The sequence below is a fragment of the Panthera leo genome, chromosome D3, assembly GCF_018350215.1.
Source record: "Panthera leo isolate Ple1 chromosome D3, P.leo_Ple1_pat1.1, whole genome shotgun sequence".
NCBI classification, from domain to species: Eukaryota; Metazoa; Chordata; class Mammalia; order Carnivora; family Felidae; genus Panthera; species Panthera leo.
This window is the reverse complement of record NC_056690.1, coordinates 67,252,397-67,279,259: the sequence shown is the minus strand read 5'-3', so window position 1 is coordinate 67,279,259 and position 26,863 is coordinate 67,252,397. Positions and strand designations below refer to the sequence as shown.

Sequence of the window (26,863 nt, the reverse complement as noted above, 5' to 3'; positions counted from 1 at the left end):
TCCAACCTTAAAATATTCAAGAATGTGCTGTTATTCAGAAAACCTAGTGACTAGTGTCACAGTGCCAGGTATTAGAGCAAAAGATTGACACGGATTTTGTATTCTCAAGGAGCTTATTTTCCATCTGGGGAAACACCAGACATGAAGAGCCTGGTATAATCTGCTAGGGTTCAGTTGGAATCTATCAGTTTAGTTAAAGTCATGATGTTCATTATACATGGACAACATGATCAAAGCCAAGAGCTTTTACTGCCATAATGATGAGCTTTCTACTCTGGATTGAAAGCAAAATCTTTTTCTTTCTGGTGAACAATGAGTGACATCTCTAAGTAGCTCATAAACTGTGAGCCTGCCAGTCTGGGGGGACAGGAGCCTACAAGTTGTTCTCTTACTGGCACTAGGGGGTTTCCATCCCAAAGAAATCACTATACTGTGTCACTTCTGGTTTTGGTTTCTTCCTTCCTCCCTCCCTCCCTCCCTCCCTCCTTTCCTCTCCCTCCTTTTTTTCTTTTCTTTCTCTTTTTTCTTTCTTTCTTTCTTTCTTTCTTTCTTTCTTTCTTTCTTTCTTTCTTTCTTTCTTTCTTTCTTTCTTTCAATTTTAGAGAGAAAGAGAAGGTGAGCTGGGGAGAGAGGCAGAGGGAGAGAGAGAATCCCAAGCAGGCTCCATGTTTGGTCCCATGACCCTGGGATCATGACCTGAGCCGAAATCAAGAGTCAGGCACTCAACTGACTGAACCACCTAGACACCCCTGGTTTTGGTTTCTATGGAAACAAACAGACTAAGGGAAGTTGAGGGACTAGTAAAAAGAAAAGTTTTTTAAAAATCCTCATTAAAAGTGATGTGGTAATTTCACAACTTGAACTTGTTCATTTTTAATTATGTTAATAATAGTTGTGTTGAAGTAATCAGTTTCTTTTGAGAGATAAATTTAATATGTTTTTCAGAAGAGCTATCACACAGATATTATACAGTTAATCATGATTACAGTGAACCATTTAATCATGCAGATTTATTTAATGTTCTTTGGGTGAATACTTAAAAGGATTTTTTCTGACTTATACGGTTGCTTCTTTTAAATTGTTAGTGCTGGGGCGCCTGGGTGGCTTGGTTGGCTGAGCATCCGACTTCGGCTCAGGTCATGATCTTGCGGTCTGTGAATTCGAGCCCCGCATCGGGCTCTGTGCTGACAGCTCAGAGCCTGGAGCCTGCTTCAGATTCTGTGTCTCCTTCTCTCTCTGCCCCTCCCCTGCTTGTGCTCTCTCTCTCTCAAAAATAAACATTAAAAAAATTTTTTAATTGTGGTTAGTGCTATTACATTTTATGTCCATTCAAGATAGGCATAAAATAAAAATCAACAGGGTATTAATATAAAATTTTAAATTTTGCTAAATTAAAATTATTTTTAGATTTTAGATTAAAATATTGTAGAGCTGCGGCACCTGGGTGGCTCAGTCAGTTAAGGGTCTGACTCTTGATTTCTGCTCAGGTCATGATCTCACAGTCGTGAGTTCAAGCCCTGTGTCAAGCTCTGTGCTAACAATGCAGAGCCTGCTTGGGGTTCTCTCTTTCTCTCTCTCTCTCAAAATAAATAAGTAAACTTTAAAAAATAAAATAGAATACTGTAGGACCAAGAAAATAATTTTTATTTTTAAAGAAAGCTTTCATGAATTCTCTTTCTGGTACCTGATTGCCAGTTTAGGTTCCAAAAGCAGATCATGGAATCAAAACAGTCCTGTATGTAGATAGTTCAAGGGGAAAACACATTTCAGTGTGTAAAACTGGAATATGTCTTTGAGCATTCTAGATAGTTTCTGTTTCTTAACTTAGTAACACATGGGGGTCTACCAGTCTCTAATTGACTAGGAAGGAGGAAAAAACATTCTGAGGTATCCCCTGTTCTCTTAGTGTAGATCAGAAGCTGTACCAGAACATGGATCAGAGTTCCGTCTCATCTGAGCTCCGCTGGCACCCAGCTGTGCAAAGCAGAGCAGTCACCGAACTTCTGCTGGCCTCTATTGTCCCGTCTTTGAGAGAAATTTGCCCTGGCACACAATCTCTACGATAACTTTATCTCTCATAATCTGAGAGTATAGTAGTTACGGAGCTTTGTTTTTTTTTTCACTTCTTTACTAAAACCCTGCGGTAAAACTTAGTTATTGAAGGCCCTCAAAAAGGTAAACACAGCTTTTACAATTTGACTTTGCAGCCTTTGGAGATTAAGCGGTCCATAGGACGTCTCTGGGGAGAGGGGCGCCTGAGGGGCTCAGTTGGTTGAATGTCGAACTCTGGATTTTGGCTCAGGTCATGATTCTAGTGTTGTGGGATGGAGCCCTGTGCTGAGCATGGAGCTTGCTTAAGATTCTCTCTTTCTCTCTCTCTCTCTCTTCCTCTCTTCCTCCCCGTCTCTCTCTCTCTCTCCCCCCCCATTCCATCCACCCCCCTCCACCCATCTCACTCTCTCTCTCTCTCTCTCTCAAAAAAAAAAAATCTAGGTAGATTACAGAAAAGCTTATCTGCCATAAAAACATTTACTTGGTGACTTACCGTTCATTTTCTGACCTTTGGCAAGTGCTACCAAATTAGGTTGTATGGGGCTAGAATGTAAAAGCTGCCTATTGACATCTGAATTTTGCTTTCCCAGGTTACGTGGTACTTCTGTAATGGTTAGGTTTGTGACCAATACAACCAAAGAGAGCAAGCAAGACCTATTGGAAAGGTTGAAAAAATTGGAGTTTGATATCTCTGAAGATGAAATATTCACTTCTCTGACTGCAGCCAGAAATTTAGTAGAGCAGAAACAGGTTCGACCCATGCTGCTAGTAGATGACCGGGCACTACCTGATTTCAAAGGTACAGGAAATTTGGAAAGATACAGAAATTGGTTCTTCATATTTGCTTATAAATCAGTCTTAAAACTGGACTTTTACAAGTGTTTGTTTTTCCCCCAGACTTCCTCTTATTATTATTATTGAAATGGTCAAAAGTTTGAATCTAAATTCATGTTGCTCAAACCTGTTTTGACACACTCCACAATAATACAATATGTAGTAACCCAGTACATCTATGTTTGTGTTTATGTATGTTAAACAATGCTTACCCTATAAGGTGTCCTTTGTTTTCTGTTTGGTTTACTTACTTGTTTGTTTGAATTTGATGCTGCTTAGAACCCTCCAGATTAGTTTCACAATCTGCTAAATGGATCATGGCCCACAGTTTGAAAAACCACAGGTCAAAATCATTTTGCATATTATAATCCTCAAATCAGGAGCCACCCTATTAATTTGATTAAATGAGATAAACTCAAGATCTACTTACTTAAAGATAGATATTGGAATCTTACATTTTATTTCAATTTGTGTTAATAGAACTAATCTGATTCCACTTAAAAATGATTGATTATGGGGAATTTATATTTATGATGGGCATGGTTTTTGAGACTGATGAATAAATCTTAATAATATTGTGAAAAAAATTGATCTCATTCTGTATAGTGAAGTTTTTAGAAGATTAAACTTTTTTCGTTGGAAAACTTAACAGACTCTGGGAAAATATCCTGGTTTTATGAAGCTTTGTCACATTCCTTCTTTTTATAAATGATACTCAGAGTGAAATGACACAGTATAGAAAAATGGGTATATAAATACCTCATTATAAAACCATATGATGGCTTTACAGATAATGATTAGGGAAATTCAGCATGCATATATAGTTAGGCTAAATCTCAAAAGTTGTCCCATCAGGAGATAGACCAGTGTATCAAACAGTTGTTATTTATAAGAAACAGAAGCCAGCTTTGGCTGAATTAAATAGAAAATACGTTTATTGGGGCGCCTGGGTGGCTCAAGTGAAGTGTTCAACTCTTGATTTCGGCTGAGGTCGTGATTTCACGGTTCATGAGTTAGAGCCCTGCATTGGGCTCTGTGCTGACAGTGTGGAGCCTTCTTGGGATTCTCCCTCTCTCTCTGTCTCTCAAAATACATAAGTAAACATTTTTTAAAAATACATTTATTAAAAGGATCTGAATGCTGGCAGGAATATAAAATGGTATACCTTCTATGGAGAGGAATTTGGCAATAGCTAGCAAAATCACATCTGAGGCAGAACTGCCCTTTGTAGGAATCTGCCCCTAAGAGATAGTTACAAAAATACACAATGACCTACAAAGTTGTTCATTTTGGCCTTATTTGAAATAACAAAAGATTGGAAACAACCCAAATGTTATTAGAAGGGGCTCATTGGTTAAATTTATGATATGTCCACAAAAAATGGAATGCCTAAAAAATAAGGGCAAATTCTATCTCCTGATAAGGAGTGGCCTTCATAGGATATATTAAGTGAAAAAAGTAAGGTATAGAAAATCTGATGTATTTTCTGTGTAAGAAAATGAGAGGGAAATGGATATATATGTATACACACACACACACATATGTATATATGAAATATATGTATATATGTGTGTATATATGTATACATATGTATATATGTATATATATTTCATATTTGTGAAAGGAAGCTAAAGAAGGATAAATAGGAAATGGAAAACTGGTTACCTAAAGGGGGAGGGAGGGAGAAAGGGATTAAGAGACAAGACTGCATGGGGCGCCTGGGTGGCTCAGTCGGTTAAGCGTCCGACTTCGGCTCAGGTCATGATCTCGCGGTCCATGAGTTCGAGCCCCGCGTCGGGCTCTGGGCTGACAGCTCAGAGCCTGGAGCCGGCTTCTGGTTCTGTGTCTCCCTCTCTCTCTGTCCCTCCCCCGTTCATGCTCTGTCTCTCTCTGTCTCAAAAATAAATAAACGTTAAAAAAAAAAAAAAAAAAAAAAAGAGAGACAAGACTGCTCTACAAGTATCTTGTTATATAGCTTTGCCTTTGGAACTGTATATATATTTGTATATTTAAAAGACAGTTCAAAAAGAAGCCAGTCCCTGAAAACTAAAATCAAATAGAAACAAACTTAACTCTGCAATCAAGTTCATACCCACTTAGAGAAAAGAAGCACTTCAAGTGACTTTAAAATACAATATTTTTTCTCTTTGTTCATAGTGGGATAAATTCTAAGGGCAAAAGAACTGCAAAGAAATTGTCAACTGCATTTAGTAGCCTTAGTGTTATTAGTAATGTTGGCTAGTATTATTTTGTTTTTAATATTTGTTTATTTTTGAGAGAATCAGAAAGACCTAGTATGATTGGGGGAGGGGCAGAGAGAGCAGGAGAGAATCTGAAGCAGGCTCCAGGCTCTGACCTGTCAGCACAGAGCCTGACATGGGCTCGAACTCATGAACTGTGAGATCATGACCTGAGCCAAAGTCGGATGCTAAACCTACTGAGCCACCCAGGTGCCCCTACGATTATTTTTTTTTTTAATTTTTATTTATTTTTGAGAAAGAGAGAGGGTGGGGAAGGGGCAGAGAGAGACGGAGCGAGAATCCCAAGCAGGCTCCGTGCGGTCAGCTTAGAACTCAGTATGGGGCTCAAATTCCCAAACCATGAGATCATGACCTGAGCTGAAACCAAGAGTTGGACGCTTAACTAACTGCACCCCCCAGACACCCCTGTTATTATTATTTTTTTTAATATTTATTTATTTTGAGAGAGAAAGAGCATGCGTGGGGGCAGAGAGGGAGGGGGAGAGAGAATCCCAGAAAGGCTCTGCGCTGTCCTGCAGAGTCCATTGAGGGGCTTGAACTTACGAACCATGAGATCATGACCTGAACTGAAATCAAAAGTCGGATGCTTAACTGACTGAGCTACTCAGGCACCCAGATAATGTTATGTTTATTTTTTATTTTATTTTATTTTTTTGATACTTTTTTTTTTTTTTTTAATGTTTATTTATTTTTGAGACAGAGAGAGACAGAGCATGAATGGGGGAGGGTCAGAGAGAGAGGGAGACACAGAATCGGAAGCAGGCTCCAGGCTCTGAGCTGTCAGCACAGAGCCCAACGCGGGGCTCGAACTCACAGACCGTGAGATCGTGACCTGAGCCGGAGTCAGACGCTTAACCGACCAAGCCACCCAGGCGCCCCAATACTGTTATGTTTAAAGCAAAGTAGTAATCATGCTAATATTGGTAGTACCCAAAATTTTATGTGTAAGTGAAAAGAGATACAAATATAACAACAAATAAGCTATGTATTACTAATTTTGAATTTAAAATATCATTAACAACTCCCTTGTTCTCTTAAAAAATACACGTTATTTGCTTTTCCACCGCAAAGGTCTAGAAGCAGTGACAAACAATGCTCAGAGGATGTTGTACTACCATTTCTGAATTACTCTACATTCGGGGCTACCAGTAAGGAGGAAATTGGAAACCTTGGGTATCTGCTCTTTCTATTTCTTCCCCTCACATTTTGGTGGACTCGATGATGCACATGGTTCAAGACAGGGAATGAGAAAGGCGAATAGGAATTGGTATGTGGATAATCCACAGGACCTTTAATCAGTCTTTTACTAATTGCGATGGTGAATGTACTCATTTGGTTCTTATATCTGAAGTTCTGTTATCAGATACCAAGGCCTTAAACATGCTTTAATTATACATTAATATTTGTGGAACTAAAACTAAATTAGGCATTTCAGTAGGAAACTATAGAATGAATCTACATTCCATATTTATCACGAATGTGTTAGCCTCAACTGTGTCAATTAGAAAGTCTAATTTCCCTTGCCTCTTAGACTTTCAGTTCCTCATCAGTTGCTATTGATCTGATAGCTCATAGAGAACTCATGACTGTTCTTGTTGATTGTAATCAGCAAAGCTTTTTAAAGTTAGAAATTGTCACTTGTTCGAGAACATGAAGTTACAAGTTTGTGTGGAGATCTTCTAGTTACTGAGTAGCTGTAACACCATGCAAAAGGAATATGCAAAAACACTAGAAGACCCTTTTCTTTAAGTATTATTTATACTTCCAAAGTACATTGGGCAGGATAATCTCTTAAATTTCAGATTATGGCTACAGTAAAAATTTGTATTTGATTGACTAAAGCTATTTTATTATAAAATGTATCATTACTGTTAATTGCATTTTTCAACAATTACATATTTTTCCTTTCCCAGGAATACAAACAAGCGATCCTAACGCTGTGGTCATAGGACTGGCACCAGAACATTTCCATTATCAAATTCTGAATCAAGCATTCCGGTAAGTCTTCAGCTATTTATTTTTCATCTGATCATATACTACTCTCTTCCCTTCCTTATTCTCTGTCATGTCAGGTTATAGATATATTTTACTTTCTGGCCACCCAAATTGTACATGACGATAGATATCTTCAAGATCACTTCAAGATCAACATTAAATCACATTGCTTACTGCTTGCTTAGTTTTTTAAAAATAATCAATATGTTAAAAAGTGGTGATGATCTTTGGGGTTTTTCTGGTTTGTAGAATCAATATCCTCGGGCAGAAATTCATAATAAAATTGCAACTCTGAAGCTAGCAATTTTGTAATGGAACCCAAGTCCACCTGCTCGATGGGAAGCAAAGCCAATCACTGAGATACAGGTTTGCAGCAAGGAAAGCTTATTCGAGAGGCAGCCGGAGGAGGAGACTAGAGGACAAACCTCAAATCTGCCTCCCCAGAGAGGTAGAGAACAAGTGTTTTGTAATCATAGGGGTTGAGATTACATAAATATTGATGAAAAGGGCAGGGAAACTTACATGAGTATTCATGAGGAAAGATGGAGCGTGATCACTGAGCAAACATATATGTGACATATCCCATGTTCACTTTGGGGTGGAGATTTAACCCCAGAATAAGGCAAAATTCAGCCCCTGACATCAGGAGGTTATCTTAGGACAAAGAGAAGAAGGGGCTATGGGCATGCTCTGAGAACTGGTATAAACTGAATGGGGTCTTGGGCTCATTATCTTAAGTAAGGAGTGCAGGGCTTTGCTTGTCCATAGACTGGAACCATATCAGATGACCTTGAGTCCAAGCTTCTGCAGAGACAGCTAGTGGATTTGTTAGTGGGATCTGAAAAGACAAAGTAGCTGATTAAGGGGCAACAGTTCTCTGAAAAACAAGATTTAAACTTTCTGCTCGTTTTAACCTCGTCAATCCCATGGGGCATAGTTTCAGTTTTATGTTTTATTATCATTTCTGTGATTCTCCATTGACTGTGCTATTCTCTGAGGAAGATATCATCCAGGCTAACGCTCCAAAAACAGTACATGTGATTCTTCCTCCAATGACAATCTAGGCTATCAAGAAAAGTTGACACATTTGGCCACACTTTCAGAGATTATTTGATAAGTGATAATGGTAGTCTGAACTGGGATGGTGGCAATAGAAATGAAGAAGCAGATTTAGGTAGTGTTGACATGACTTGATGGATGGTTGGGTTAAGGGGGTGAGGAAGACCAGTGAGTCAAGGAAAATGTCCAGATTTCTAATGTGAGCACATGTGACAGAACACTCCCAGTTAGGGTTCAGGAGGTGGTAAGTTTAGGTTGGGGCTATTGGGCCTTTGGGGTATCTAGGTGGCGGTGTTCCAAAGGCTGTTGGTAGAAATGGGGGGACATAACAACACGGAAAATGTTATAAACCTTCACTTGTGTGTCCATTTTTTTACGTGAACTTTTCACTGCTGCTTCAAAAAGAAGACGGCATACTGGTTCTCATACTTCCTAAGATAAATTGTATCAGAATTTACCCACAAATCTGCTCTAGAGTGAGATCGATCTTTCTCCTTGAATTTTTCATTTTACATAGATTTTTCATTTTTCATCTTGTCTTTTATTTCTTGTCAAACCATTAAACAGTGTAATTTGCCTTTGAATTTATGACGAGCTAAGTAGTTGTAAATATTGCATCAGGTTACACTGAACTTGTTAAAAAACTTTTAATAGCTTGGTAAATTTTTGGTATTTAATTACAAAGAATGCCATAAAAACATCATTTTCTTTCTAGTACAGAGATCTGCAAGCATCATTATAATGTATACTTGATGTAGAATTCATTTCTTGATGTAGATGTCTAAGAATCAGAATGTTTTTAGAAACTTTAAAATTCACTACAGGGTTCACACATCTGGGCACATTTTTTGCTGTTGATCTTGGAAGTGGATGTTCTCATGGACAGTCTTTATGGCCAAAACTAGCACTTTGGGAACATCCACCTTCTTCCCCTGTATGAGCATTAATTTTAGAACCTCAGTTAATGGAACCTATGGCTACTTATGCACTTTTATTTGTGACTTTCTTAGTCACTGTGATGGTCAAGCCTTTGTCTAAAAGGAATGAATCCACTTTTTATAGCTGCTCAGTATCCATTTACTATATTTGCTGGAGAACCATGGCTATGCCATGTTGCTTGAAGATGTACTTTGGGGTATATAGTATTAAACTTTCTTTTGCTTCGCCTACTTCAGTTATCCTCCTTTAGCTTCTTGGGGAAAGGGGCGGGTGGTTATCTGACGTACTCCTTAAGTAAAATTTACAACTGTGCCACAGTCAGTTTTCATTTAAAATAGAGAACTTGCTATGAATTCTTACTTCTGAACTTATCCCACTACCCTTTACCCATTTCTTTAACCACAGAATTCAAGGAGAAGGCATTGATCGATTTTAGCTGGTAATTTGGGAAGGACATATTTAATAGGAAGTTGGGAGGTCTCTGTCTTAGATGAATACTAGACTCAGGGTAATAAAAATGTACGTTGACATAATACTGACTTTGTAATTGCTCGGATGCTGTCTAATTAGTACACTTCCCTAACCATATTGATTTTTTTAAACACTACGTTTTAAAGCATTACAGTGCACTTATAGGTCAACTCTAATTTCACAAATGCACTTAACAGCTGGGTGGAGAATTAACAGAAGGATTTTAGGTCTTGCCCTTCTTTGCATATTGATGTCTCCACCGAGACTATGCCTCCCAACCAGTGACTACAGCTGTTTGGATTGTGTGTGGCAAATATAGACATCTCAAATGAACCACCGATTAGCTAAATTACTATTCAGGTTGATAATGAGAATAAGCATTGGATTTTAAACCCCATTGCATAGCTGCCTTGAATAACAGCTTCAGGGGCATATTGCCCTCAGGCAGATACATCAACCTTCCACATTACACTGCCTCTTATTTACTGTGTTTTGAATGGGTACTTCCCCGCCCCCCACAAATGCACAGTACAGTCTGTCTACAAACGTGTGTTAAATGTCTGAATGAAATTGAGAACACTGAATTTAAAGAATTGATTTTGGGGAAGGATAGGAACCACCTATAAGGAGTAGATATGATTTGGGTTTGGATTCTGTAAGACATTCAAATCCTAAGAGCCGTTGGTGGCTTTCCCCCTTTTGTCTCCTACTAAAAGATACAAAGTATAATATAATGAACACTCATATGCCTGTCAACCAGTTTAAGAAATGCAAACTGTCAACACATTTGATATCCTCTGCATATCCCTCCCCAATTTTATTGCCCAAGGCCCAAAAGTAACCAAGGTTATGAATTTTGTGTTTATCGTTGTCATACGTTTCTTTATACTTATACCACATACACAGGTATCCGTAGACAGTATGTAGTAGTATTTTGCGTGTTTTATATGGTACATAATCATCAATTTTCTTCATCTTCTGGTAGTATTGTATGAGTCATCAACGCAAATATCCAAAGCTCTAGTTCCTTCATTTTCCCAGCCATAGTATGAGCTTGTAGCAAGGTTTTTTTTTCATCTTCTGATCTGAGTTAGAAACCCAAAGCTTGAGCATTGTAGTAATGGACCAATTATAATTAAATTTGATGATCTCTATGAGGAGAAAGGCTGCTGGGCAAGCAGCTCACTTAATAACCTAACTTGAAGTTAGTGACAAAACTAAAAAAAAAAAAAATCAGCACAAAAGTAATATGTCTTCATTGTAGAAAAGTTTAAATGTTCAAAAAAGAAAAAAGAATAAATAAAATTACCTGTAATCCTGCCACCTAAAGAGAACCCCAGTTAACACGCTAGCACATAGCCCGTTTGTTTCCACGCACATAAATATTTAGATAAAAATAAGAATGTATGACACTGTGTGGTAACTTGCTTTTTCAAAGCTCCACGACGGGGGCACCTGAGTGGCTCAGTCTTTTGAGCGTCCAACTTTGGCTCCAGTCATGATCTCAGGGTTCTTGAGTTTGAGCCCCACATCGGGCTTGCTGCTGTCAGCTCAGAGCCTGTTTCGGATCCTCTGTCCTCCCCTCTCTCTCTGCCTCTCCCCTGCTCACACACACTGTCTCTCTGTCTCACTCAAAAATAAATAAACATTTGGGGCGCCTGGGTGGCTCAGTCGGTTAAGCGGCCGACTTCAGCTCAGGTCACGATCTCGCGGTCCATGAGTTCGAGCCCCGCGTCGGGCTCTGGGCTGATGGCTCAGAGCCTGGAGCCTGCTTCCGATTCTGCCCCTCCCCCGTTCATGCTCTGTCTCTCTCTGTCTCAAAAAAAAATAAAAAATAAAACAGTAAAAAAAACAAATAAATAAAAAATAAACATTAAAAAAAATAATCACCCCACGATGTATTGTACATGTTTTTCTGTATTCTTTTTTTTTTTTATGTTTATTTATTTATTTTGAGAGAGAGAGAATCCCAAGCAGGCTCCATGCTCTCAGTGCAGAGCCTGGGGGAGGGCTCAAACTCATGAACCATGAAATCATAACCTGAGCTGAAAGCAAGAGTCAGATGCTTAACCAAGTGAGCCACCCAGGCACCCTGTTTTTCTATATTCTTAAGTAGTCTTCCAAAATGTGTTTGAGTCCCACAGCATATCCCGGTTTAAAAAGTGCAATAAATTGTGTAGCCATCTGCTTCCCATTAGTTATTTCCAGGATTTTAAAGTTAGTTTTGAAAAAATGAGAACGTGTTTTCTAAGCAGTATTCGTGTTCATTCCTTAAGATTGTTTTCAGAAGTACCGTTGCTGGGTCAAAGGAATTTGGGGAAAAAATTATAGAGAATAGCTTAAACTAGGAAAAATTAAAGTTTTTTTTTTTTTTTTTTTTTTTTTTCCCTAAATGAAGCGCAGCTGCCCTGGAGCTTCTAGAGGAGCTTATTAAGATGTCCTTATCACTGGAGATAAGTGACATCACAACTTTCACAGGTAAATGCAGAGATGCAGGCTGCTTAACGATAATGTTTCAGGACTTTGTTAATGACTTCTTTCCTATAATTGTTGCAAGGTACATGAGTCCCCAAAAAGTCTTAAAGGGGTGTAGAAATTAGTTTTTTTTGGTTTGGAGGAGGAGATTCTTATTGCTGTGAACGGTTTTTGTTAAATATTGAATTGCTTTCTTCACCCCATCTCCTTAAGAAAGGAAATAAGACGTTTACTCCGGTATATTCAGTTCCTTAGAAAGAGAAGAAGAGAAAGGGAAGAAAAAAATGAACAATACTGGCCTCAGATATTAATGCATTTGGACAGTAACGCCTGAATTTTTTTCTAGGTGTTTGGAGCCCTGGATAAGAGCAGTTCCAAAACGATGTGGCAGCAGGGCGTAAAGTAGGAATATTTCTGTGGGCTTTTTCTGTTTTGAAAGGGCCGATTATGATGCAGTTTTTTTTTTTCATTTTTTTTTTTTAACGTTTATTTTTGAGACAGAGAGAGACAGAGCATGAATGGGGGAGGGTCAGAGAGAGAGGGAGACACAGAATCTGAAACAGGCTCCAGGCTCTGAGCCGTCAGCCCAGAGCCCGATGCGGGGCTCAAACTCACAGACAGTGAGATCGTGACCTGAGCCGAAGTCAGACGCTTAACCGATTGAGCCACCCAGGCGCCCCTATGATGCAGTTTTTTAAATTGAAGTCCAGATTATAAAAATAAAACACTTTGGAGGTGAGAAATTGTTTAAGACTTATGAACATGAGTTATGTAAAGCATTCCATTATATATATATATATATATATACACACACACACACACACATACATATATATATATATATATATATATATATATATATATATGCAAGAGGACTTTATATGCCAGTTTGAAAATCAGAATACAGAACTGAGTTGAATATGAGTCACTAACTACTCTTCTTTTTTAATCAACTGGGGAGATTCTTTTATGGTCAGGGCAGCTCTTGCTGCTCCAAATAAAAGCTTCAGGTGAGTAAATCACATGAATATATTACTGATTTTTTAAATTGGATGTATAACAGGCACAGTAAGGTGCACAGATTGTCAGTATACAACTCAATAAAATTAAAAAAAATTTTTCTTAATGTTTATTTATTTCTGAGACAGAGAGAGACAGAGGATGAGTGGGGGAGGGGCAGAGAGAGAGGGGGACACAGAATCCGAAGCGGGCTCCAGCCTCTAAGCTGTCGGCACAGAGCCCGTCGCGGGGCTCAAACTCACAAACCGCGAGATCGTGACCTGAGCAGAAGTCAGATGCTCAACCGACTGAGCCACCCAGGTGCCCCTCAATAAAATTTTACACGTAGACCAAACTGTGTAACCTCCACTCTGATCAAGAGCCAGAACATTTAGAGCGCCCTAGAAGGCTCCCTAGCCCAGTCAACACTACCTCTTCCGTAAGGTAACCACCATGATTTCTGTCAGTATTACCAGTTCTTGATCCTCATATGAATGAAATCATCTAATTGTAGCATGTTTGTGTGTTTGTGAGATCACCCAGGTTGTTGCATGTAACAGTACTTAGTTTTTTTTTCTTCTTTTTTTTTTTATTGTTGTTATGTTGTACAGTTGTCCATTGTATGGATATGCCACAATTTGTTTATTTATTTTACCATTAATGGCATGTAGATTGTTTCCAGTTTTGGCTGTTATGAATAAAGCTGCTACGCACATTCTTCTACATGTCTTTTGGGCGGCATATGTGCTCATTTCTCTCGGGTCTGTTATCTAGGAAGGAAATTGCTGGGTAATAGGATAAGCACTTGTTTAGATTTAGTAAATATTGCCAAACAGCTTTCCACAGTGATTGTACCGGGTCATATGTTCCCACTAGCTATCAACAGGAGCTCTGCTTGCTCCCCATTCTCATCAGTGTCTTGCTAGTCTATGTAATTGTAGCTGTTCTGTTTGGTGTGGGTGGTGGTATCTTACTGAGTTTCAGTTTGTATTTCCCATATGAGTAATGTCGTTTTCACGTACTTATTGGCCATTGGATAGCTTTTGTGATGTGCCGTTCAAATCTTTGGCCTTTTCTGACTGGATTGTATTTTTCTTACTGATTTATAGGAGCTCTTTATACAGGTCTTTGGTTGGGCATATGTACTGCAGCTGTCTTATCCCTGTCGTGGTTTGCCTCCGTTAGTAGTATGAGAAGTCTAATCACATGAGGACATGAAGTTCTTAATTTTGATGGAGTCCCATTTGTCAATATTTTCTTCTATTCTGCTGAAGAAATCTTTGCCTACCCCACAGTCATGAAGATATTTTCCTGAGGTTTTTTCTACCAGCTTTGTTATTCTACCTTTAACGAATACATCTGGGGTCTATTTTAATTAATTTTTGTGAATTATGTGAGGTAAAAGTTCACTTTTCTCCATATGGATATCCAGTTGTTTCAGCAACATTTATTGCAAAGACCCATTCTTTCTATTCTAGAATTGCAGTGGTGCTTTTGGTGCTTTTGACATAAATTCGGTGACTATAGATGTACGGCTCTGTTTCTAGATTCTTTATCTACACTTGTGTTGTTCCATACTGTCTCAATGCTCTGGCTTTCTAATCAGTCTTAATATCCAGTAGTGTTCATTCTCCAACTTTAACATTTTTTAAAATTGTCTTGGCCATTCTACATCTTTTGAATTTCCATATAAAGTTTGGAATTAGCTTGTCAGTTTCCACACACAAAAAAAGCCTACTGGGAGTGTGATTGGATTCTATTTAATCTATGAATTGGGGTAGCATTTACAATGGTATCTGAACAATGATGTCTCTTACAGTCTATGACAATGGAATGTATCTCCACTTAGGTTTTATTTTTGTGCTTTTTCAGCAGTGTTTTTACAGTATGGGCCTTAGATGTTTTGTTAAATTAATCCTTTTATTTCTTGTTTTTTGAGGGTGTTATAAATGGCATTTTATTAAATTTCATTTTTAAGTGGTGTTGCTAATATACAGAGGTATAATTGACTTTTTGTATGTTAGCCTTGCATTTACTGATCTTATATTTACTTACTAAGAAAATAAGTTATTTGGAGAGTCTTTTGGATTGGATTTTCTACATAGTCAATTGTGGCACCTGCAGATAATGAGAGTATTCCTTCTCCCCTACCAATCTTTATGTTTTTATTTCTTTTTTTTTTTTTTTTTGCTTTATTCCGTCTGGGACCCCAACTGCGGTACTAAACAGAAGTGGTGATGATAGGTAACCTGCTATTAATGAGACAGTTACTGTGGCAGTATGACATTGGAGATATTCTGAAGGTTTCCGTTAATTGTTAATGAGCTTTTCCTTTGATATATTTCACGATTTACTATTGTTTTAATTTGAGCTTTTGGTAGTTGGTGTTTCTCGGGTCAGTCGGGAGTGTCAGTACTTTGGTGATCGTCTAATCCAGTGGTTCTCAACCAGAGACATTTTTGCTTCCCAGAGGACATTTGGCAATGTTTGGAGACATTCTTGGTTGTCACAACTGGGGATGAGCAGTGCTGCTGGTACCTAGCGGGCAGAGGCCAGGGATGCCACTAAATGTCCTACAGGGTATCCGACAGCCTGACAACAGCATTTTCCGGTCCAAGAGGTCAGTAGTGCCAAGATTGAAAAGCCCCCCGATCTACTTCAGCCTCTTCATTTGAAAAGAAACTGAGGCCCACAAACATGACGTGATTTGCTGTTACCTATTGTAAATAGCATAGATACCACACTTCCTGTATTTATGAAGAAAAATAATTGCCATTACTGTCAGACAGATACTCTGAAAAGGTTTGCATATATCATCTCTGTTCCCCAAGATGGTGGGCATTATTCCGCATATTAAATCAAGACACTCAGACGTACAGAGCTTCATCCATGTATTTATTCAGTAGCCATTTAGTGAGAGGTACCGGGGCTTTTTTTTGTTTGCGTCTTGGAAGTAAGAGATACCATGATGAGCAAAACTGATGGGCATGGTGGAAATTATATTCTAGTGAGGAAGACAGACTAGTCACAGTTGAGTAAGGACTATAAACTATAGTTTATACGGGAAGTGATACAGGGGACAAAGGGTGATGAGGGAAGAGATTGGAGGCAAGGAGGAAGTCCACTTTACATATGGAGGTTGGAAATGTTTCCTTGATGTGTGGACGTTGAAGCTGAGACCTGACGAGTGAGCAGAAGATAGCTTTGTGAAAGTATGGGGAACTGTTTCAGGAGGAGGGAACACTGGGTATATGGGTTGAAACACAACAGAGTGACATTTTCTTTTAAGTGAGAAAAGATGATTGTGTCTGGTACACAACCATGGATAGGGAAGGTGACTTAAGACTGGAGATGTAGACGGGGGGTCAGACAAGGCAGGGACTTAGGCTGTAGTGAGGACTTTGGGCTTTATACTGTTTGAAGTGAGAGTTGTTGAGGGATTCTGCATGTGGAAGGGATATGATCCCATCTTTCCTTTTTTTTTTCTTTAAGTTTATTTATTTTGAGAGAGAGAAAGAGAGGGTGTGAGAGAGCACATGTAGGTGGGGGAGTGGCAGGGGGTGAGGAGAGAGAGAGGGAGAGAATGAATCCCAAGCAGGCTCCGCAATGTAGTGCAGACCCCGGTGCGGGGCTCGAACGCATGAACCTCAAGACCATGACCTGAGCTGAAATCAGGAGTAGGATGCTTAACCGACTGAGCCACTCAGGCGCCCCTACAGCCAGAGATTTTTTTTTTTTAATGTTTATTTATTTCAGAGAGAGAGATGGAGAGACAGAACATGAGCAGGGGAGGGGCAGAGAGGGAGAAGGAGACATAGAATCTGAAGCGGGCTCCAGGCTCTGAGCTGTCAGGACAGAGCCCGACGCGGGGCTTGAACCCATGAACCGTGAGATCATGACCTGAGCCAAAGTTGGACACTTAACTGACTGAGCCACCCAGGTGCCCCAACAGCCAGAGATTTTTATTTTTTTATATTAAATATAATTTATTGTCAAATTGGTTTCCATATAACACCCAGTGCTCATCCCAACAGGTGCCCTCCTCAATGCCCATCACCCACTTTCCCCTCTCCCCCACCCCCCATCAACCCTCAGTTTGTTTTCAGTATTTAAGAGTCTCTTATGGTTTGCCTCCTTCCCTCTCTCTAACTTTTTTTCCCCCTTTCTCCTCCCCGGTGGATTTCTGTTAAGTTTCTCAGGATCCACATATGAGTGAAAACATATGGTATCTGCCTTTCTCTGCCTGACTCATTTCACTTAGCATAATACCCTCCAGTTCCATCCATGTTGCTACAAAAGGCCATATTTCATTCTTTCTCATTGCCAAGTAGTATTCCATTGTGTATATAAACCACAATTTCTTTATCCATTCATCAGTTGATGGACATTAGGCTCTTTCCATAATTTGGCTATGGTTGAAAGTGCTGCTATAAACATTGGGGTACAAGTGCCCCTGTGCATCACCACTCCTGTTTCCCTTGGGTAAATTCCCAGCAGTGCTATTGCTGGGTTACAGCGTAGATCTATTTTTAATTTTTTGAAGAACCTCCACACTGTCTTCCAGAGCGGCTACACCAGTTTGCATTCTCATCAACAGTGCAAGAGGGTTCCCGTTTCTCCACATCCTCTCCAGCATCTATATCTCCTGAGTTGTTCATTTTAGCCACTCTGACCCAGCCAGAGATTTTTAAATCCGGCCTTCCTTGTGCCTTTTTTCCCTTTTTTCTTGAACCTCAATAATTTTACAGTTAGATATAGACAGAAAATTCTCAGATTTATTGCTGATGCATTCCTGGTGGTTACAAAAGCAACCAACCATTTGTTCCCCTGTCTAGAAAGTGTACAAGTATTGGGGTGTCTATTTTTGATATTTTTTTAATGTTTAACTATAAATATCTTTTCATCTGTGTCCTAGAAAACATTTACCTTTCAGGCCATCCTGAATATACCTGGGCTCTTCAGAGATTCAGTAAAGCTCATGTTGTGCAGAGAAGGACGCTAGAAGCAGGCACCACTTCCTTGCGAGATGCCTGTCTTCTCCAGCCTGGTGAAGAACCAGTTCCCATTTAGAGAGATGTGGACGAACCCACAGTTTCAGCCCTTCCAGGGAAGGCACTAAAGTACTGCCTGGGAATTAAGTACACACATCAATCAAGCTGATAAGTCTTATCCCCAGTTAATATATAATAAAATATTAACAAAGCTAAATCAAATGAGTTTTTAGTTTAGCTATATCAGTGGAAAGCAATTTTGAGGTCTGTTGCATAAAGAATTCCAGTTCCGTGGTAGAGTAGCAAATAAATGGGATTGGGGGTAGGATGACAAGAGGAGGGGATAGATAAATTACCCGTTATTATCTCACTATCAGCAGTGTTTCTTTAAGGCCAACATAGTGGCTTTATCAGGTTTCCTAACCATTGGATTTCAAGATCAGCTTTAAGAAGTAAATTTGTATTAATACTTAGCGAATACATTTGGAGGATCTATCCTATGCTGTGAACAATTCATAGTAACTAACAGTAAAGCCCTGTAATAGTCCAGTATTGGTTTTACTTAATAAAATATTTAATCATAAATGTCTGAATTCTGCATCTCCCACAGGAAGGCATTTCTGTGCCCACTGACAAGAATAATTTAGCAGTTTCATAGTTGAGCGCTTAATTACTCATAATTGTGAAGGGTAAGACGTGATGAATTCCTCCTCGATGGACATACTAAATATTTTAACTAAGGAGGAGATGGCTTAAAGTAAATTAAGCCAGTGAGATCATTTATTACATTGGTTAAAAGCAGTTGAAGAAATAGATCTTGCCCCGCATCCCATTAGATGAGACTGTGTGCGTGACAGTCTCTGCTGTGTCCCTGACTGCAGGCTGCACTGTCGGGACGGTGACGGGTGTCTGGGGAAGGGGGTTGGGAGGGAAGTACGAAGAAGCTGGTGCGGTTTCTTGGATTATGTTTTGCCTGAGTCACTAATGAGGCTCCTTAGCTCTATGTAGAGTTTGGTTCTCAAAAGACTGGGAAAACTCTTTCTGCCCTTTTCGTTGGCCTGAGAGCATTTGTCCTAAATCAGGACAAAGGAAGGGACTCGGCACTTGGTGTGTTCTTCAGGGAAGATGGCCTCATTTGCAAAGTAATGTCCCAAGCAGTCAGAGGTACAACGAAGAGGTAAAGGTACAAGCAGAAAGTCCTTGTAAAGTGCTCTTCTAAATTTCTTTATTAGAAGGAAACTTACATTCTGGAGTAAAGAGAAATCCAGATACTTCCAGAATGTGTCAGCGCGGCAACAGTTGTGTCAGATTGTAAAAGGCTCAAGAGCCTCCCACTTACCGTTAGGGAAGGTTGAAACAACTTGTCTCATTAAGTTAAGCTTCTTCCCTCGAGTGTCTTATTTAGCTTTACTTCTCTTCATTCTCTCCCTGGTGATTTGGGTAAAGTGTCTGAAACCACTAAAGGTAAAAGGTTGAAGCAATCCCAAATTTAATAATCTATCACCTTTCTTGTGCGTATCTGAGTGTAATTCCCAGCAGTTCTCAGCGAATTCATTAGAAGACAGCAAGTCATTAAAAGTTAATAAGAAACTATTTGTTTCTGTGAGTGTGAATAAAACCACTTTGTGAGTCTGACATTCTTTTCCAGTCATAAAAGCCTTGCTTTTAGCCAATTTCCATTTTCTCTGTCTCCCCAGGTTACTCCTGGACGGGGCACCTCTGATCGCAATCCACAAGGCCAGGTATTACAAGAGGAAAGATGGCCTGGCCCTGGGGCCTGGACCGTTCGTGATGGCTTTAGAGTATGCCACAGACACCAAAGCCACAGTAGTGGGAAAACCAGAGAAAACGTTCTTTTTGGAAGCATTGCGGGGCACTGGCTGTGAACCTGAGGAGGCCGTGATGATAGGAGACGTAAGTAGCAAAGGCCAGGAAATGCCCTGAGCTCACCCATCATGCTGGGAAGACCCAACTCCAAAGCACTGCTTTGAAAGCCACACAGACTCTGTTACTGCTGATACCAGCTGGTAGTAAGTGGTACCTACCTATAAACAGGCTTGTCCGTAGATGCATAGTGATGCTCTTCTAAAGAACTGAAATTTTGATTATTTCTGACATTGTTCACAGTGTGGTGAGATGTGTGCGATCCAAAAGACCATTTAATGCAAGTCAATTAAATGCTTTGTATGTCTTTTTGAAGAAAACCTCTACACAAATTTCAGTTTTTTTGAGTATTACTTACGCAGAGAACAACGTATACCTAAAGAATTCTACCATTATTGATTTTTTTTTTCCTAGTATATGCTTTATGGACGAACTTCCCAATCAGCATGCCACAAATAGCTACAGATATTGATTACCTCAGCCCTCTGAGTGGTAGAGCTGACCCTGGATGATCGTAGGCTCTAGCCAGTGACCTCCGGCCGGAGAGCACCTTGTCAGTTTTCCCCAGTGTCCTGGGAAAACATTATTTTCTATGTGTGCTATGAGGAGGAAAGAGCCAGAAAGCACATTGGCTTGTGGCAAGTCGGTGGCAAGGATTAGATTTCAATTTTAAATAAACGCTTTAGGGGCTAGAAGGGACCATCGAGGTTGTCTGTTCCAAATCCCCTCATTTGATAGACTGGAACGCTGAAGCCCAGAGGTGAAGCTTCAAGCTTAAATTCCCACAGCTAATTAGTGGCCCAGCTGGAGGTAAACTGCAGGCTCTGGACTCCCTCCAAAATAAACCATAGATCCCTTGCTTTCTTGACTTGTGATGGTGCAGGTGTATCGTGGGCCTCATTTCCTCTTCCACTTCCCTATTCACTCACCTGAACCTGAATAGGGTGGTCGTTAAAGTCGATGTAGCTTTGAGAAACCATCTTTTCAGCCCCATCTTTCCCCCTTGGCAAAGCAGTAGCCGACTTTCCTAGGCACATGTGTGTCTGAAGACGTGGTGATGTCAGAATTCTCTATCCCAGGAGTTTCCGGTATTGGGACAGGATGGGAGATGGCAAGGGCATGTGATGGCCGTTGTTCACCGGCGTGCAGGTTGTTGTTACCTGAGAGGCGGTGGGTTTCCCTCCCTTTCCTTGTCCACTTTCCCCACCTCCCTTCATCTTTCTCTTCCTCTCCCCTCTCTCTGCCACTTCACTATGGCAAGTTTAGATGCAACGGAAGGTTTTAAATTAGACCTTGAGTAGAGATTTTGACATTCTAGAACTCGTTTCCAAGGTCTGTTGTTGAATATTAATGATTTTTGAGAAAAAAACTTTTCTTCAGGCATGGTCTTGAATGAATCCTGTCTGTAAAAAGTCCCATAAAGACATGAGATGGCAAGATTGATTTTCTTGATATATCTTCCAGCCCTTGGATTTTTATTTCCTGACGTTTATCCTCAGTCAACCAAGCATATTCCTCTCTACCTTGGGTAAGAATTGCAAAGAAAGCTCCCTTTTCTAACTGATCTGTTAGCCCCAAGGGTGGAGATAACCGAGAATCTCAGTATTCTGGTTTGGCTTGAATCCACCTGTGAGGGAGGGCCAGCTGGAAAGTAAGCATAGTGTGCTACATGGGCAGCAGAAAAGCTGACTTCTGAGCCTAGTCCATTCACTATCTGCAGGTGGATCATTTACCTTCAAAGCTGCCAAATGGATAGAATGTTTTCTCCTATGATCTGTTTTAAGAGGAGACAGATGTCCATGTGGAAAACATGAACTTGTGGGGTGCCTGTGTGGCTCAGGTGGTTAAACATCTGACTCTTGATTTTAGGTCAGGTCATCATCTCACAGCTCATGGGATCGAGCCCCACGTCAGGCTTTGGGCTGACAGCGTGGAGCTTGCTTGGGATTCTCTCTCTGCCTCTCTCTCTCCCCCTTTCCCGCTCATGCTTACTCACTCTCAAAAAAGATAAACTTAAAAAAGAAAAGAAAATATGAACTATAGATGTGCTGTTTGTGTTTGGTCCCTAGAATTACTGCTGTATTCTGTTGTACATTTTCCACCTCTGTAACACTTCCCTTGGTTCCATGTGGATTTCCCCCTTTTCCTCTCTTGTATTTTAAGGAAAAAAATGCTCACGGTTGGCCATCCCAGCCTAATCCATCAGCCAATTGGTAGGGTTTTGTTGTCGAGCTCACTGAAGACAGTGAACTAAATGCTTTCTTTATGCTTTTCTAGGATTGCAGGGATGACGTTGGTGGGGCTCAGAGTGTCGGCATGCTGGGTATCTTAGTAAAAACTGGTATGTATCCTCTACATAAGCCTTCTCTAAAACAGATGGTAAAATACACTTGCTTAAAGAACAGTCTTTGCAGAAATGAGAAAGCCCACGGGGCACTGTAATTGTCTTTCTGTCACAAAGCAAAAATAAAATGGACTCTGGGTCTCAGGGGAAAAAGACAGTGTGGGAGGGCCCATGCTGCACAAAATTAAGAAGATCAGAGAGAGTTGAGAGGTCATTTTGCAACTTACCCAGAGGTAACTATCGTGCTGGGTGACAGGTAGCATTTATATGATTTTCTGGATATACAAATCACCACATTGGAACGGACCAGAGACCACTGATGGTGATGCTCTATGAAAGTATCTTTTTAAAATTTTTTTTTTATTGGTGTCAGCTAGAAGATGATAAAGTTGGTTTCCTGAGGAACAGGTGAGCTGAGGGATCTGATACTTTGTGTTAATGTTTGCATTTTTTAAAAATTACACAAAAAGTTTTTATCTTTAACTTACCGTCTTAGGAACTATTTTTCCTGTACCAAAATTAGAAATACTGTTTGTGGTCCCTCAAAGTAAATTTAAGGAAAAGCAGACCTTAACGGGGAGGACTCGGCTGACACAGAATTATGACTACAGTGGTCCCGCTCGGTGTCCTGGGTCCTGGCCTCAGCCTGCCCTGACCAGCCATGCAGGTGCATCTGCCGGGTGTCATATTTAACAAAAGAGCTGCAACTCAGAAATTTTTTTTGAAAAAGTACATTTCCTCCTGACTGACATTTATTCAAGGAAATGTGGCTACAGGAAAGCTATTTTAAATTTAAAAACAGAAGCAAGAAAACCTAGCTGCAGCACCCAAGGAACAAGAAGCATTTGGCAGGGCCCCGCGTGAACAAAGAGCACAGGCTGTGCCAGGGCTCCGGAGGGAGGCATTGGAGCCTGGCAGAGGGTGACACCGGTCACTCCAGAATTCACATCTCTCAGTCAAAATGATCAGCACTGTCCCGGGAACATTACTGCCCTTTGATGTAAGCAAAACAGAGGAGGTATCAAGGTCAAGTCCAGAAGAGTCCTCACTCTTGTGATCCCTCCCTACATCTTAATTTCCAAATTCCTGCCATTCACTGTTTTATTTTCTGGTCACTGAGGAAATCTTCAGGTAACTATTTTTACTCTTGTGTATTAGTCCCGTGAGCATTTTCTTTCTTTAGGTCACGTAATTAAGGATTTACACGAAGTGTCAAAACCGTCCCACACCAGTGTCTCGTAGTCCCTGCTCCCCCTTCCCCTGGCTGGCCTCTGCAGCTTGTCCCTTCTTTTCTGACTGCCAGTTGGTTGTGATCAGCCTATCACAGAGGCACCCAATTAGCTTAGAGAAGCCAGCAGCGTGACATAATCAGATTGAAAATGTGTAACCAGTAAAGCAGCTATGTCCAGTGCAGGGAAACGGGCCCGTCTGCGCTGTTCATCTCTGGCCAGAAAAAATCCCAGGTGAGCCCACTGTTGTAAAAGCAGACAAAACAGCTGGCTCCCTTGATAAACTTGAACTCCATGCATGTGAACAACCAGTAGGCCTCCCGGTGTTGAAAATTATCATAAAGATTTTAACCTCTTCGATTAGAAGGGCTTCTTGTGGATAGTCTTGAGCAGTTTTGTTTCTCAGTGAGTAGCACACGGTAGACACTCAGGATACGTTTGCCCAGCGGTTTGTTAGTAAAGGTCTGTGGCTGGTCTTACACAAAATTGATTTGTTTAGCATGTAAAACAATCACCTAGAAAGGACAGGGCCAGTCTTTATCTAACATCATCAAAACGGCTTCCTGTATTCTCCCTCCATTCGTCATTTATCCACCCAGGAGAGCACCGAGTGCCACAGTGAATGTGGCAGGCTCGAGTGACATGGCCAGCTTCACGCCCTCGGCCCACATTATTGAGCACGTGTTGTACGCCAGACACAACTTGAGGTGCTGGAACTCTCACACCTGTGTAAGCCACTGTGTCCATTTGTACTTTGTAGACACCCCACTTGCAGGGCCAGACCGCAGAAGCATTCTGCAAGCGCTTATCTCCATGGTTGAGAAACTTGACTTTCACATATTTGCCCTTAGCCTCTGGATCCAGGAAGTAGGTGGTATGAGCAGTAGTCGGTCATTGACTCATGGATGAGACCAAGTAGAAACATGGCAAGAGTTTATACTTCATGGAACTTAAGCTTGAGAAAAAACTAGCAGCAGAATTTTCTGTGTGGCCCATGCTGTGAACAGGTGCCTTGAGGACACTAAGGTGAGTGAGGTAGATCTTCATTACCTCTACATTTGATGCTGCCTCTGTTCTGTAAGAATTCACAATAAGACAAGGCAGGAAGCGTCTTCACCGTGCAGAGGTGCGGAACAAGGGATCTTTCGGCTTTGTGTTTGCTGGGCAAATCCTCTTGAAGAGGTAGTTGTAGAAAATGGCAGGAATTGTAGAAAACGGTGGGTCTGTTGTTAGGGGAGCTGGATTTATGGAAAATTGCCCGGAAGGTGCCGAAGGATGAATGGCAGAGATCACAGAAAAAGGGATGAGAGAACAAAGAGAAGGGGGACGTGTGGAGGCAACAAGGCAGCCAGTGTGGCTACAGGACACTTGGCCTTGTCTCCAGGGCCTCAGCTGAAGCAGTGTTCTGCATTTCCTTCCTTCCTTCCTTCTTATTTTTAAGGAAAAAAAAATGTGGCATGCTCACCACGTGCTGGTTGCTGTGCTCAGTGCTGGGAATGAACTCACTGGGGAATGTAACACACATGGCCCCTGCTGTCAGAGAACTCCGTCTTAGGAGTGATACAGACATTAAACAGATAAATGTATAATTCAACTTGTAAATATTGTGGAGGCAAGGAACAGGGTGCGGAGAGAGAACAACAAGGAGGAGGTCTAACTGGGATGGGAATATGGAGTTCGACCTGAAGCATCAGGGAGACAGCCAGGTGAGAAGAGTGTTCCAGGCAGAGGGGACAGCAGGTGTGAGGGTCCTCAGACAGCCAGGTCCAGTCTAGGACTGCAGTCTTGTGAAAGCAGCACATGCTAAGGTCAGAGGGATGCCGGGGCCATATGACAAAGGGCCTGGTGGGCAGCAGTAGGGATTTGGGTTCTTCCTGAAGGGCATTTGGGACCCATTAAGGATGTTTAAAGAGGGACCGTGCATCATCTGGTTGACATTTATAAAAGTTCTGTGACCGCTGTGTGGAAGGTTCCTCTCCTTGTAAGGCTGTTCAGTTGTGTGTCCTGCATTCCAGAGCCGGAGGGACGGGGAGTCACAGGCAGTGTACCTGCCCCGCGGTGCCCTGCTGGGCAGACCATCCGGCCTGGCCCAGGCCTGTGCATATCTGTCACTTTCCATCCCCACCCCTGGGCATTCATTTGTCAGGCTCACAGGGTCCCTGTGTGGCAGGAGCACAGGCCATTTCCAGTTATCCTCAGGAGCTGACAGGGCCTCTGCTCTGTGGTGTCCTGGCTTCCAGTGAAAAGCATTGATTCCACCATCATCCCTTTCTTTAGGGCTAGTGGGGAAGAAAATGATTTTACCAGCTGTGGAGATCTGAAGGAAACCTCAGCCGCCAGGTGACCCAGGCCCTTTGAGTGTCCATTGTGAAAGACCAGAGTCCTGGGAAAATGTTGGATGTGATATTTCTTTGAATCGCCTCATTGCGTCTGACGTTTCAGTAGGAGATGCTTTGGGAGATGTGGAGCCCGATTCTCTAGTACTTGCCAGGGTGGTCCGTGGCCGCCCAGATGCTCATGGGATGTGATTAACATGGCCTCCTAACAGTAGCCTTTGCTCACTGGCTTTACTTTCATTTCAGGGAAATATCGAGCAGCAGATGAAGAAAAAATTAATCCACCTCCTTACTTAACTTGTGAGAGCTTCCCTCATGCTGTGGACCACATCCTGCAGCATCTACTGTGATCCTTTATGTGAATCAGAAGCAACTCTGGAATGAATCCCTCCCCAGCTCCACGCCCGCATAGATAGACATGGACCAACCCTCCTCTATTGTGCATTAATTAGAAAGAAAGGTACTGAATTGCAGCCAGCCACTGAACCTTGCTTATCCCTTTTGTTTTATTTTGTAAAAGAAGATGAGACCCAGAGAAAGGGAAAGCTGAGATTTTATGTCATTCCTTTTAAAATATTCATCAGGCTAGGCAGGGCTGGGAGGGGGACTCTCCTGCAGGGAGTCGTGTTCTCTGCTGTCTCCTCACTGGCACATTGGGAGGGGGGAGTGTTCAGATTGTGAATAAAAGTGAATGGCATTTTTTAAATTATAAAATAGTGTGTCAAAAAGTGTGTCGGGCTATAGTTTTAACATTGAGCTCAGCTGCGAAATCCATCAGAAGTGCCAAGTGGAGTACAAGTCAGAAGAAGCAAAATAAATTGTCCTTTAGCCCAAGTGATCAAGTGAATTTGCTTTAACGGATGTTGAAAACTAGATTATCTCCTGTATTATTCCCAGCACGGGTGACTTCTTTTTCTCTTCATTAGCCAGAGATGACTAATTTAAATTTAGAACCTGATTTTAATTTAAAATAATATTTCCATTAATAACCTAT

At 41.0% G+C, this 26,863-nt stretch overlaps 1 protein-coding gene across 5 annotated transcripts in view; it reads left to right on the top strand.

Annotated features, from left to right (window-relative positions):
• The window catches only part of HDHD2 (haloacid dehalogenase like hydrolase domain containing 2), a 36,435-nt gene extending 10,057 nt beyond the window's left edge, over positions 1–26,378 (top strand). For all 5 annotated transcript variants that reach the window (XM_042909863.1, XM_042909860.1, XM_042909859.1 and 2 more), the window contains exons 3-7: positions 2,643–2,851; positions 7,061–7,145; positions 19,774–19,990; positions 22,238–22,301; positions 26,116–26,378. In XM_042909863.1, the coding sequence (XP_042765797.1) occupies positions 2,643–2,851; positions 7,061–7,145; positions 19,774–19,990; positions 22,238–22,301; positions 26,116–26,219 (679 nt within the window). In that variant the 3' untranslated portion in view covers positions 26,220–26,378. The remainder of the gene's footprint in view (positions 1–2,642; positions 2,852–7,060; positions 7,146–19,773; positions 19,991–22,237; positions 22,302–26,115) is intronic.
• Positions 26,379–26,863: the final 485 nt, after the last annotated feature.